Source organism: Mus musculus, chromosome 7, assembly GCF_000001635.26.
Source record: "Mus musculus strain C57BL/6J chromosome 7, GRCm38.p6 C57BL/6J".
In the NCBI taxonomy this organism is placed as follows: Eukaryota; Metazoa; Chordata; class Mammalia; order Rodentia; family Muridae; genus Mus; species Mus musculus.
The window spans coordinates 46,193,587-46,206,427 of NC_000073.6; the positions used below are offsets into that span (position 1 = coordinate 46,193,587).

The 12,841-nt window shown below is 53.4% G+C and overlaps 1 protein-coding gene across 5 annotated transcripts in view; it reads right to left on the minus strand.

Moving 5' to 3' along the window:
- Positions 1-1,763: 1,763 nt before the first annotated feature.
- Ush1c (USH1 protein network component harmonin) overlaps positions 1,764-12,841 on the minus strand; it is a 43,141-nt gene continuing 32,063 nt past the window's right edge. The window contains exons 19-27 of one of the 5 annotated variants that reach the window (NM_001291182.1): positions 11,608-11,727; positions 10,544-10,594; positions 8,047-8,088; positions 7,783-7,836; positions 7,388-7,487; positions 4,767-4,876; positions 3,610-3,665; positions 3,126-3,211; positions 1,765-2,148 (exon numbers count right to left, since the gene is read on the minus strand). In NM_001291182.1, coding sequence (NP_001278111.1) covers positions 3,178-3,211; positions 3,610-3,665; positions 4,767-4,876; positions 7,388-7,487; positions 7,783-7,836; positions 8,047-8,088; positions 10,544-10,594; positions 11,608-11,727 — 567 coding nt within the window. In that variant the 3' untranslated portion in view covers positions 1,765-2,148; positions 3,126-3,177. Of the gene's footprint in view, positions 2,149-3,117; positions 3,235-3,609; positions 3,666-4,766; positions 4,877-7,387; positions 7,488-7,782; positions 7,837-8,046; positions 8,089-10,543; positions 10,595-11,607; positions 11,728-12,841 lie in introns of all 5 variants that reach the window. The other 4 variants (NM_153677.2, NM_001163733.1, XM_006541212.3 and 1 more) reach the window with 4 other exon arrangements.

The window sequence follows — 12,841 nt, forward strand, 5'->3', positions numbered from 1 at the left end:
GGGAGAGAGACCTTGAAGACATTTCAAATGGAGTAGGCATGATCTGGTTGCAATTTTAGCTCGCTCGCTCTCTTGCTTGTTCGTTCGCTCACTCTGCAGTGGAAAGACAGATGACCCAAGGGAGACAGAAGCTCCCAAAATCTAATTCCACATGGCAGCCGAATCTTTCTCATCTACTTGAAGAGCTCCTCGAGCTGTGGTGTCTGCATCTACATCCTAGCTCTCCATTTGCTCCCTGTGAAAGCCCGGCCTTGATACAGGCTGCCTCAGTTCCCTACGGAACACAACAGGGTCATCTCCCTCCTCTGGTCCTCTGCAAGGATAGGGCACTGACTTCAGGTTTGGACTCCTGCACAATGCTAGATGCAAGTATCTCAACTGGTAACAAGCAGACCTGCAGCTCATGCGCCACAAGACACCTGGATGTTAGCTTTCTGTTACTGTAACAAAATATCCATTAAAAGGAGGAAGATTTTGTTTGGGCCCACAGTTTTAGAGGCTTCAGTCTAGTCTGTGATTGGTTGCTTTCCAGCCTGTGGTGAGGCGGGATATCGTGGTGGGAACACTATGCAGAGGGGCTGGAGTGAAAAAAAAAAGAGAAAGAAGCAGTTGTGGAACAATTTACTTAGGGGAGACACTCTGGTGTTAACTGACTTCTCACATAGTGGGGACAAAACAAAACAAAAACAAACAAAAGCCCAAAAACAGAAAATGTCTGACATTCCAACCTGTAAACCCTCAAAGGCCTAGAAGTTCCCCGTAGGCACCACCTTTTAGTTTCTCTACTTCATGATAGCCCCAAACAGAGCATACTGGACTTATGGAGACCTTCCTGGTCCAAAGGATAGTACCAGTGTAAGTGGAAAATACTGCGAGCAATACACACTTGTAACTGTTAACGTCAACCACGGCACACAGGAGAGTGGAGGTGCTTCCCCACCCTAATAGCTGTCTTGGCTGCGGCTTCTTTCCTTGCAGAGCATCACCAGAGAGCATCACACCATATACTCCGCTAGCCAGGGAAGAGACTAAGACTGAAGTCTGTCTGGTTTCTGTTGAATGAGCATAGCCTTTTTTTCTCCAGGGTAAAATTTGAACTATATAAATGGAACCTCCTTAAGATGGGGATTTTGTGTAGCCAGCAGATCTCAACTCTGCTAAGACCAGCTGTAAACCCTCAGCCCCAGCAGGACTGACCACTACCTGATCCAGTTCCCCTGTGGATTCTGGCTTCAGCTGTCCCCTGGGACCTGCCCTAAGCCTTACTTTATACACGCTCTCTGGATCTTTCTGATTCTTATCTGATCAATGCTTTGTGTTTTGGGTTTGATACGAGATGACAACTCTCTCCAGGGACTATCCAAGAGGTTCTGTCTTGTCGCAACTGACACCTTCTTTCCTCTTCCCTTAGGTTATGCTGGGCTACGTTCTGTGCAGTGGTAAACCTTTGCCCTCCTTATCCTATCCTGGCAACCTTAGGAGACACAGCATAGTCTCTGATAGCAGCTGGGCCACTCTATGCCTTGAGGTGCCCCTTTGAGGGAAGAGGGCAAAACCCTGCTCCATACCTTTGTTTCCCACCTCTCTGCCAGGGACACCTTGAAGCCCAGCTTGGGTCCTGCTACCTCCTCTTGAGCTCTGAGCCAGCCCTGGGTGCCCGTCCTCTGCAGATCATGTCTAGATCGAAGCCCTGGGGCCACAACCTTCCAGTTTTTCATTTAACAGCCTCAATTCTGCTGTCCACACAATTCACCCCCAGAAGCTGAAGAAGGAGTCAGTCTTGTTTATTAGTGAGTTCACCGTCAGGTTTTCATCAGGGATTATAGCAGGAAGTGGGGCAATAGAGAGATGCAGGACCTGGGCACCCTGAGGTCTCAAGAAAGGAACACTCGAGAGCAGGGAGGGCCAACTTGGCAGAGCTGGAAGAAATGGGAGATGGAACCCTACTCCAGAACAGCAGTTGATCCTTGCTCCACCTCTTGCTGGCCTTCAGAGGAGGGGCCAGGTCACAGGGCTTTGTGGGTCAGCTTCCAGGGAGACTTTCTACATCTGGTGTCTCTCAGGTTGAGCTCAGGGGCTGGGTGCGGAGCTCGCCGGCCTCCAGGATGGGTCTGTCTGGTTTCTCTCTCTGGACTTTAAAAGAAGGTTCTGTGGAGAAGAGGAAACAGATGGAGTGGACAGGACTTGCAGATGACCCTCTATCCATGGCCGGCCCCACTGAAGCAGCACACAGGCCTTCCAGCCTTCAGGGACCCCCCCTCTCAGTTCGGCCCCGAGTAGAAACACACCAGCCACAGCACACAGAAGCTGGGGGAGGGGTCAAAAGGGTGTCAGGATTGGGGGGGGGGGTGGGAGCAGCAGGAAGGACAGGAGTCACTTGTCAAGAAGAGCAAGCAGTGGCAAAGCAGACATTGAGGACATGGTAGCCAGGTCCACTGTCATGGTGCATAAAGCATGAACAATATTTTGGGGAAATTGTGACAGAAGCAGCCATGCTTGGAGCTGCCCTAGTTGTGGGCTTTGGGCCACAATCAACTCCAGAGTCACAGCCATTAAACCCAGAACACAGATAGGGAAGCAATCCATAGCTTGGCTCCCTGGTGCACCAGAGGGAGCCCAGCTCAAGGTGGGATGGAAACCAAGGACAGTGTGGGCTGAGCAGGTCACATCAATGGAACCCACCAACCCTGGTTCTTTGGACCAGCTTAAGGAACTTGAATGGCATGGCTCTGCCTAAGCAGGGCTTGGGGCTTCTCAGGGGTCCTCGTGGGCCCCTGTGAGGAGATTCAGCAGGAGGTTTAGTGTTCTCCAGCCTAGTCCAGCAGCAGGGAGACACCACTGTGCTCAGTGCTACCCTGCTCCAACTAGGTTCTGAGTGTGACCCAGAGCGGGTCCCAAGGCCTGTGGGCATCAGGACTCTAAGCCAGTGCCCCAAGCTGGTCTTTGTGTACCCCCCACCTCCGTAAGCTCTAGTGTCTCAGCCATTGAGAGCAGCCCCAAGAGAACACCCCCACAGGCTGCCTCTGTGTCTTTCTAGATACCAGTCCAAAGAACCTCCAGGATCACGGGCAGCACATGGCACGCAGCATGGGCAGACGGGGCCCTGCGGCTGCCTGCCTAGTCACCGTGGGCTCCAGCTGCAGGAAAAACCCGTGTCTACACACGGGCTCATAGGCTTCAAGCTGCTTTCGGGCCAGCTGGGGGCTTTCGGCTGCAGAGGAGGGAAGAGAAGAGCTACACATGCAGAGTGGAGCAGGAGACAAGAGGGCTCAGTTACTACTGGGGGAGGTTCTGCAGGCACTCTTCCTGCACCGTGCCTGCCTCTTCACTACTGCCCCAGCCCTGGTTCCACTAGAGACACTGGAGAATCTTCAAGTCAAGTGGAATGGACCAGTCTAGGCGGGGGAGGATGGGCCGATGACTGTGAGCCAGGACTACTAAGACCCATGACTCTGGTTCAGGGTATCCCTAGCCCGGGGTGTTCTAGGCCCCATGACTGCCAGCAGATGCGTGCCCAGGACATCCCTTTCCCTGAATGAGGCTGGAGAAAGGTGGCTAGGATCCTGGGAGGGCATGGGGTGCAAGGGCAGGGTGCCTTCTCACACTTACAGCTCGTCATCATACTCCTTAGGGGGACAGACAGCAACCACAAGGTCTATCCAGTCCTGTAGGGAGAAACCGTGTGACCACACAGGGCACACGGAGAAATGCATGGTGAACCTGCCTGGTGTTCTGACCCACTCCTGGGCTTTATAGCCCAGGGCCAGCCAGGGCACAGTGAGGGCTAGGGCTCCCTTCTGGAGGCCCACACTTTAGGAAAAGCCTCAGAAGCAGGGCTGCTAGACCCTCAGATGCTACCAAGTCCCCAATTGTGGATCTATAGACCAGGGCTGGGCAGCCACTTCGGAATCATTTACTGTACAGAACTCATAGCTGTACCCCTTATAGTTTCGGGTACATGCAGGAATGACTACCACCGACAAGCAGCACCCTTAATCCTGAGCCATAGCAAACATTGACTCTTTTGGCCTCTCTGATCTTGACAGTCCCCTAGATGGCATCACCGCCATTGCTGGCTTGCCCATCACTGTCCACCATGGCTTTGGGTGGCAAGTCTTGAAAGATCACTGGTCCCCACCCCCATGCCAGAGCTCCCAAGATTGAGCTGTACCTTCCCCACCCTGTGACCTCCCTCCCCCCCACTCCAGGGAGCACAGAACACAACCGCTCCCTCTGTCCACAGACGCTCATCATGTTACCCGTTGGTCTTCTCTTCTCCACATCCTTTCATGTGGGTCCCAGGCCCATCTGGTCAGCTTCCTCGGCACTGAACTTAATACCTCAGGCTCAGCTGCCTGCACACAGTGGCACAGGTTGTGCACTGCACACCATGAGTGGGTACCATTTACATCAAAGTCTGTAGGAGGGCACCCCCTCAGACGGTGCACTGCACATCCTCAGAGACTCCATGTGGGAGCCCTGGTCCATGTGGGTATCCGCTAAGCGTGGAGAAGACTACAGCCCCGCTTGCATCTGACCTCTGATCTGCTCACTCTCTAGCAGCCCCCAATACTCTCTTGATTCCTCTTGATTGTTCCTTAGCACACACTTAGAGAAGACCTTGGAGGGTTTTTTTTCCACATCCAGCCTTTCAGGTCCAGTCCACTGTCTGGACCTTGAGTACCAGCCCTGGACTTGGCCATTGCCATTGTAAGGCCAGGGTCTGAGGCAGGCGGTAAGGGAAGAGGGGAGGGGCTCATTCTCACCCCGCCCTGATTCCAGGCCTTCTGTAGGGCAGCCTCGGCCTCAGCCAGGGTGTAGTCCGTCACAATCTTGCCATTGATGGCCATGATCTCATCCCCTTTCACAACGCCACCTTCAGGAAGAAGTAGATAGGTGTTCACCTGGACTGCTTGTGACCTGTGCCTGACTCAGGACTGTCTGACTGTGGGAGAGTGGGAGAGTGGAAGAGGCCGCATCCTGGGCTCAGAAAGCTCTTGAGAAGCAAGAGCTCAGGTCCTCAAAGGTCCCTCCCACAGGTCCTCTCTAGGCTCTGCAGAGCCGTTAGACTAGAGCGGAGTCCTTGGCATGCCCAATCTGCACCCTGTAGCCAGACGGACCAGCATTTCTGATGCAGTTCAGAGAGCCTGAGCCGTCAAGGGCAGCTATACCTCTCCCATGCCCGCCACGCTCTCCATCAGAAACCAGTCCTTCAATTCCCTCCCAGTGCCCTGTTCCCCGTGCTCAGCATGTTTTCACAGTGTGGCTACAGCTACTCAAATGTTTGTGGATGACCCCTCCAGCCATCCTCCCAGCTCCAAGAAGGTGAGACTCTTCCTGGCTCCATGCTCACCCTGGCGCTTCTCATAGGACTTAACACAATAGGGTCTCAACGGAAGAGTATTAAAGAGAACACTGTTGGAATGTGCTGCTGGGTAAACTGTCCTGGGATCTAGTGATGCTAAGGAGTCATCAAGTATAGACTGAAAAGGACCCCTCACAGCAAGAAGACCAGGGAGTCTCAGACATGCTAATATGTACTGTGGCTCTGTAAGCTGACAGATTATGTATGGCTTCCTACACCTTTGCCCATCATGTCCCTCTTTTTTTCCCTTTTGTAAAGAATCCTGGTTTTGATGTGCACTTAATTCTGGCTTGCGGCGAAATCAATCACTTGGAAGCCTTGAAAGTGTGAAGACTATGGGAATGTGGTGTGTGTCAGCAAGGTTTGAAACTCATGTTCCTGGCAATGTCCTGGGACGTCTAAATCAGCAAGGGTCTAAACCTCATACAGCAGATTTCCCTGTGAAGAGGGACTGAGGATAAGTGACTCTCAGTAAAGTCGCAAGGGACTCAGGGAACAGCACAGGGCCTCTTTCATCTTTCCCTGACAGACAAGGGTGGGACGGGCAGCAAAGCATCCTTCAGGTTGCACAGAAATGGGGGTGGAAGAGGAGAGTGCCCCACCACAGGAAGTTATGACAGCTGCCTGGGTAAGCAGAAGCCTCTGTGAGCTGAGGTAAAGGCTCCGAGGGGGACTTAGAGGACTCTCTGAAGCCAGGGCCATGGTTGGCAGGGTGGAGAGAGTGCCCAGGGCAGCCAGGGTGCATTGCCTGCCTCAGTAACTGCTGAAGCCCAGTTGTCACTGACCAGGGGCCCTTCATTCCAGACTCCTGTCTCAGGCTCGTGTCCTCTGCCCTCCATCCTAAGCCCCTCTGGCTATGGGGCAGCCTTTTTCTAGCCTGAAGGGATGTGATCCCAGAATTTCCTCCTCTGGCCTAGGTGGCAGAGGCAGCAGTAACAGTGGAGTTCCAGACTCAGGGTTTCAAAGGCTGTCGGGTGAGTGAGCTGACAGCATGAAGCAAGAGACAGCCCGGATCCTGACCCAGTAAATGGTGAGTTCTGAGTTCCATTTATGTTTGAAGCAGGGTCTCGTGTAGCTCAGGTTGGCCTCAACTCACCGTGTTGCCTTGAACGTCTACTCCTCATGCTTCCAGTTCCCATGTGCTGGGACTACAGACACAGGTCACAGATCCTGCATCCTGCTTTATACAGTGCTCGGGCTGCAGCTCAGGGCTTCATGCCCGCTAGGCAAGCACTGTGCCAGTTAAGCCACATCCCCAGCCCCAGCATGGGGGAGGGGCAGCGTGTATGGGGGAAGGGATGGCCCTGTGGGAGGGGCCAGGCTGAGGAAGCACCTAGAGGTGCTACCTATACTGGGCACTAAACCAAATGACCGATTTGCCTGGATTCAAGACCTGCCTGGCATCTGGTACTGGCTGGGGATCCTTTTTCTAAGCTGTAGAATGAGAACCACTATGGTATATACCATTCTGATTACTAGGGATTCTAGAATACTGTGATATCCTTAGTCCCAGGGTTGTGGCCAGGCCCACAGACTAACGCCTGATCTGTGACTCATCCCACAGACCACCCGCTCTGTAAGGATGCTTCTTGCCTGCTCTCTGCATGTTTCCTCTCCCGGAAAGTCCTCCTTCCCTTCCCAGGATGCACCAGTCATCTTTGTAGGCTTCACTGTATCCCATACCCTGCCCTCTTCCTGGGTTCTCATGGCTTCCGTTCCACCAGCATTCCCCATCAATCCTTGGCTGAGAGTCCTATGATAAGGCTCTAGGCCCATTTTTGCCACTAGCCTGGGAGTCCCTAGAGGGCAGGGTGGCATCTGGGTATGCCACCTCAGGTCCTGGCACCATGGCACAGCCTCAGATAATGGCTGAAACTAGCTTGATGGTTTGCTGGATGGACCTGATATCCTTGAACAACTATGAGACCATCTGAAGCCAAGTGGATGGATGTCTGCTCTCCTGGGACATCTGGTATAGCCACCACACCATTCCCCAAACAGGCAAAGCCCGTCCATACTCACCATGCCTCTCCGCAGCTCCCCCTTCATAAACAGCAGAGACGACCACCTTCCCCACGGGGGAGTCCACGCCTCCCTCCAGGGCCAAGTCTAAAGACCCCTCCTGGGTGGAGGAAAGCAGGTCTCAGGCAGCCACACAGATAGCGGCCTGCAGAGCACCAGGAAGTCTGACAGAGCTGTAGTGTGGAGAAGGCACGAGACCATGCAGTACAGAGGCCATGAGAGAGTCATAGGAGAAAGAAGATCTGGGTTGAGTACCCCCTACAAGGAGCAGCATCCCCAGGGGAGCCAGGAGAGGAGCAGGAACCTGCTAGGTCTCCTAGGAGTAGACTAATCAGGGAACCAAGACGACAGAGCAGAGAGAATTGGTGACCAGCCTCTGCCCCGTGTCCAGGTACCTTCTTGATTCGCAGAAGCCGGACGTCCTTCCCTGCGATCTGCTCTGGCGAGAACTAGAAACAGAAAACCAAAAAGGGAACAACTGTGAGCTGAAGGGTAAGAGCATGTGTGGCCTCGATGATGGACCCATTACACACAGGCAACACACACACACACACACACACACACACACACACACACACACACAGAGAGAGAGAGAGAGAGAGAGAACACCATGGTTCTCATTGCCCCCCCCCCCTCTGAGCTGGAGAGTTCCCTCTTACCATGGAGTAGGGATCAAAGCCTTCTTCGTATTTTCGAAAATCCTGGAAGCAAAGAAAGGGCCTTAGGACGGTGAGACGCGGGTGATGGAGGAACACTGCATATAAGCTCACGCAGGCAGGGCAGAGGGCAAGAGAGCCGGAATCCAGGAGCCAGAGGTGAGCAAGGGATACAGAGTAGCTGTGGTTGGGATGGGGGCAGAGGGAGGAGCTTGGCAGTCATAGCGACGGAGTAAAGGGGCGGGGCAAGCAAGAAGCCGCAGGAAGTACTTAGAGGAGCCTGTCCCTGTCCCTGCTTTGTTCAGCCGGTGGTGGCCACTGTGGCTCCAGGGATACCACTGGGGTCTGGATGCCTAGGTGGCTGGCCCATGTCTCACAAGAAGTCTCGTTCTGCTGGCCCAAGCTGGCCTTCTACATCGCCATTGGAGGCTGTGACCAGGCCAAAAGAGTGAATCCATGGCTCTCCACTTAGTACTCTGACCTCATGGAGGGGAGCAGGCCTGTCTAAGGGGTTTCTTGGCCTGGAGAACACAGCCACAAAGTGACTGAGGAAGGCACGTGTCAGTCTGTACCAAGGGAAGAAGTGGGTGGGGGGTAAGATTAGGAGTAGGAGTCTGACTGACCTAGGAGTTACAAAGCCTCCCTCTCCAAGGGAGATGGAAAGGACATACAGCTCTGGGGCCCATGCTCGGAGGGGGGGGGGTTGCTGGGGTGAAGTGGGCCAGGACTTGGAAACATCATGGTAAGAAGAAGCGGGGCAAATCCAGGGCAATTGGTCCAGGGGTCACATACACAGTGAGCCAAACTAGGGCACCCACAGGCCTCAGAAGCCAGGGTGCTAATCCTGAATTAAACCACAGTCAGTCCCCACTGGAAAAATGGCCACACAGTTTCCTAGGCTGCACCAAGTCTCCTCTGAGGTCTGCAGGCAGCATTGTGAGTGGGCCAGAGATCCTGCCCCTGCCCAGACTGCAGCTATGAGACACTGGGCGCAAGAATGAGGGCAGCAGTTGGGCCCCTGAATTTCTGCTTGCACCCTTTCTCCCTAGGCTTTTATCTTCCAGGCTGAACCCCCATGAGGCTTTGGATCTGTCTGGCGGCCATACTGTGCTTGTCAATCAGCACACAGAACGAGGGGCACAGCACATCTAAGCACCAGAGAGGTTACTAGGCAGAATCTGGGACCTATGTCCTTGTCACTAAGAGAGGCCTATCTATCCCTGGTGTTCTTTTTGGAATACTGGGTCCTGCTGGCCACACTCCCCTTTGTCAGGCCCTGAATACTATTCTCAGGGATGGCTGGGTGGCAAAGTCTGAGACTTGTGAGAAATCTGAGACGTCTGAAACATTACGGCTGGTTTGCCTTAGGAGAGCCACACCCTCTGTTCCGCAAATGGGGAAACTAAAGCCAGAGAGGTGACATTGATGCCTAAGGTCATGAGTCAGAGGAGGAGCCAAGGGTTTAACTGGATCCTTGAAGCCTTATAATCCCGGAGCTCTTGTCCTTTTGCTTTTGAGAGGTGTTGGTGTCTTCAGCTTTGGTCCTTCAGGGTCTATTGGGCAAGGCCTGTGCTTTGAGAGGCAGGTGATGTAATGCTCTCGAGCAGATAGCAGAACCAGTGTCCTGGATCTAAATCCAGGGTCTGACACACAGCAGAGGTGCTCCATGGCTCCTGTGACTGCCTCACTTCTGTGGCACGGGGAAGACGATAGAGCTCCCCACCGTGTTGCGGTGAACTTAAGACCCTTGATGAATTTAGAAATGGGGCTTGCCCGGCACACCTTCTAAGGTCTTCTGTCCATCTCGGGTCCTGGGCTGTCAGCGGCCTCTTTTACAGACACTCCACCTATGCCTCCTACCCACACTATTTCCTGCCTACCCAGGCTTGTGAGTGGGGGCATTGGAGAGCCTGCTGTCCAGGTTGCCTTTGATTCGGGGGGCCTCTTTCAATGGGGATGAAGCTGTCAGTCCAATAGTTAGCTCTGGATGGAAGCTAACTCTACCCTGCCTAACCTAATTCAGATGCCAGCAGGGACTCCCAGATCCCAGTGAAGCCCAGAAAGGTGGAGAAGCTAAGCTGCCACCCTCCTGAGGCTAAGAAAGGCTGTGGTCTGCTTGGAGCAAGTACAGCCTAAGAAGCAAGGCAGTATCCAGCCCCTCTCCCCCTTCTCTCCAAGGATGGAGTTAGGGCTAATAATCTTAGCCTAGCTAATAATCTTAGCCCTCTGATCTTCTTCCTCCTTGGACCACCAGAGGGTAGGGGTGGGGAATCCTACTGATGCTTTCTCCATCCGTGTTTAAGCTCTGAAAATCCCTGGGTCTCCTTTTGCTGGGGGTGAGGGGGACACAGAGCTGGCCTGAGGCTTCCCTGAAGATGGTACTTGGGCTACCTTGAAACTGCCAAGACCTAGAGTGGAGGAGGAGGAGTCAGACACAGAGTGAGACGGGTGGGGCAGAATCAGCTATACACGACTACCAGACACACGGGTCTCATTTTACTTGTCTGAATGCTGTCTGATATACCACCATCCTCTTCAGCATCTCCTGCGGCTGCCAGAAATAAAAAGACAGTTCCCCACCGGATGTTAAAAATAGGTATCGTCTGCCCCCTGGCGCCAGGTTCTGGGGCTGCCAGCCTGAGACTACTGTGTCCCTCCCCAGATAGGCTGATGTTCGGGGACCACTCCAGGCCTCCCACCTTGCAGTTGCTATGAAGCTGCACTGACACCATGTACCATGAACCAGAGAGCACAAGCACCATGAACTCAGCAGGCTGGCCCAGGGCATGACCTTTGCCCTTTGGGGGAGCCGACGGGACAGCAGCTAACGCTCAAAATAAGTACCGGAGTGCCCTGCCCTGACATTTGGGTAGGGTTTCCTGGAAGGGAATATAAGTTCTGCCATGACTGTGCTTCCACGGTGTGAGGCCAGTCAGAGATCGGAACCCTGTGGGGTGCCTGTGAGCCCCAGCTTCCTTCACTGTGGGGACTGGAGTGAGCAGAACTTTCCATTCCCCAGCAGCTGGTTCTAGTGATAGCTGAGAAGTGAAATGGGGTGTGTGCATGGACATAAAGCCTAAAGGCAACCACAGGCATCATCCTTCAGGTGCCACCGGCTCTCTCAGTGACCTGGAACTCACAGAGTAGGCTAGGCTGGCCAGCGAGTGAGCCCCAAGGACCTGCCTGTTTCCTCTGAACAAGGATTACATCATCAAGCCCAACTTTCTTTTTTCTTTTTTTTAAAATGTGAATCCCGGGACTGAACTCAAGTGCCCATGCTCACACAGTGACCACTGCACCAGCTCAGCCACCTCCCCAGGCTCAACACTGCCATCTTTAGACGGAGCTTCAGGCTGTGTGTGGTCAACGAAAGAACTAGAATTGTACGGGTCCATACCCACTGCAAATCATGTGGATTCATCCCTTGACCAATAAGAAGGTGACAAGATGACTCAGGATTTGACTGTGTCACATCTCACTTCCCTTCCAGAGGTGTCAGAAACCAGGTGACATGATCTTGGACTGCTACTCTAGAAGCACCCCGGAGGGACCCAAGGGGCTTACCAGAACCTCGGACTTCACAGCAGGCCTGTAGACGAAGTTGTGTTCCTGGTGGACCATGACGGGTTTGGAGATGGTGGACACGCCAGGGCCTCGTGGAGGCTGTGGGCTTGGGCAGAATGTCTACGGGGGTTAGTTTAGGAGATACCCATGTGGCGTCATAGGGGATGTGGCCAGGGATAGCCATTGTATGTTTACAAACATGCAAGTCACTCCCATGCACATGAGCCAGCCTGATACATCTGCCCAGACAGAGGAGGCCTGGGGTAGGTGCATCACCTAAAGAGAACTCTACAGCCTCAGTGTGGCTGAGTGGCTCTAGGGAATCAACCAGTTGAGTCAGAGGACACACTTTCAAGGCTCCCCCACATTGACCACCCAATATCCCCTTCCTTAAAGGGCCATTTCCCCTGGATATATTCAAGGCCCTGTAGTGTGACACAAGGCAACTCTGGTTCCCAGTGTCTGGGCACAGTATCCAGAATCCCTGGGGTGAGGACACATCAGAGACCAGACTATTCAGGGACTGAGAGCACTTGTCTTCTTCACTCTAACGCTTGATTACCTGCCAAAACATCTCTCATCAGGGCACAGCCCTGTCCCCAAACCCTTTGACTGGTCCCTAGAGACTGTCAACACTACCGTCCTGCCTCCCAACACCCTTCATGAGATTCTCTATCTTCCCACTGTCTCTGTCCCAGACCCCTCAGACTGCCCAACATCAGCCTCTAAGACATCAGGTTCTACTGCCCTGAAGCCATTGCTCCTCCACTTAGCCAGTCCAGTCCTGACGTTTCTCCTCCCCAGGACCTCAGACTTTACAGCTGGTCTGTAGACCAAGGTGAGTTCCTGGTGGACCATGACAGGTTTGGACAAGCCAAGGCCTTGTAGAGGCTGTGGGCTTGGACAAAATGTCTACAGGAGTTATTTTAAGACTGGTGAATCAGGCTGGCTCACACTTATCCCAGATATCTGTGGGTCCCCCACCATCAGACTAGACACTCCCACTAGACTGTCTTGGATAAAGACTATGGCTGTCTGTCTAATGTTAGGTCCCAGTGCCTAGCAGAGTGTCTGGCATATGGTAAGTATTGACTGAATAAACAAATAACTCAACAGTATACTTGGCATGGCATGCAGTGCCTGGCAGATATGGTTCTGGAACCTTCCTTGGGCAGGTGCTGGGTGGTAGGCTCACAGTACCCGACTCTATTACCTGAGGCTAGCTATGCAGACA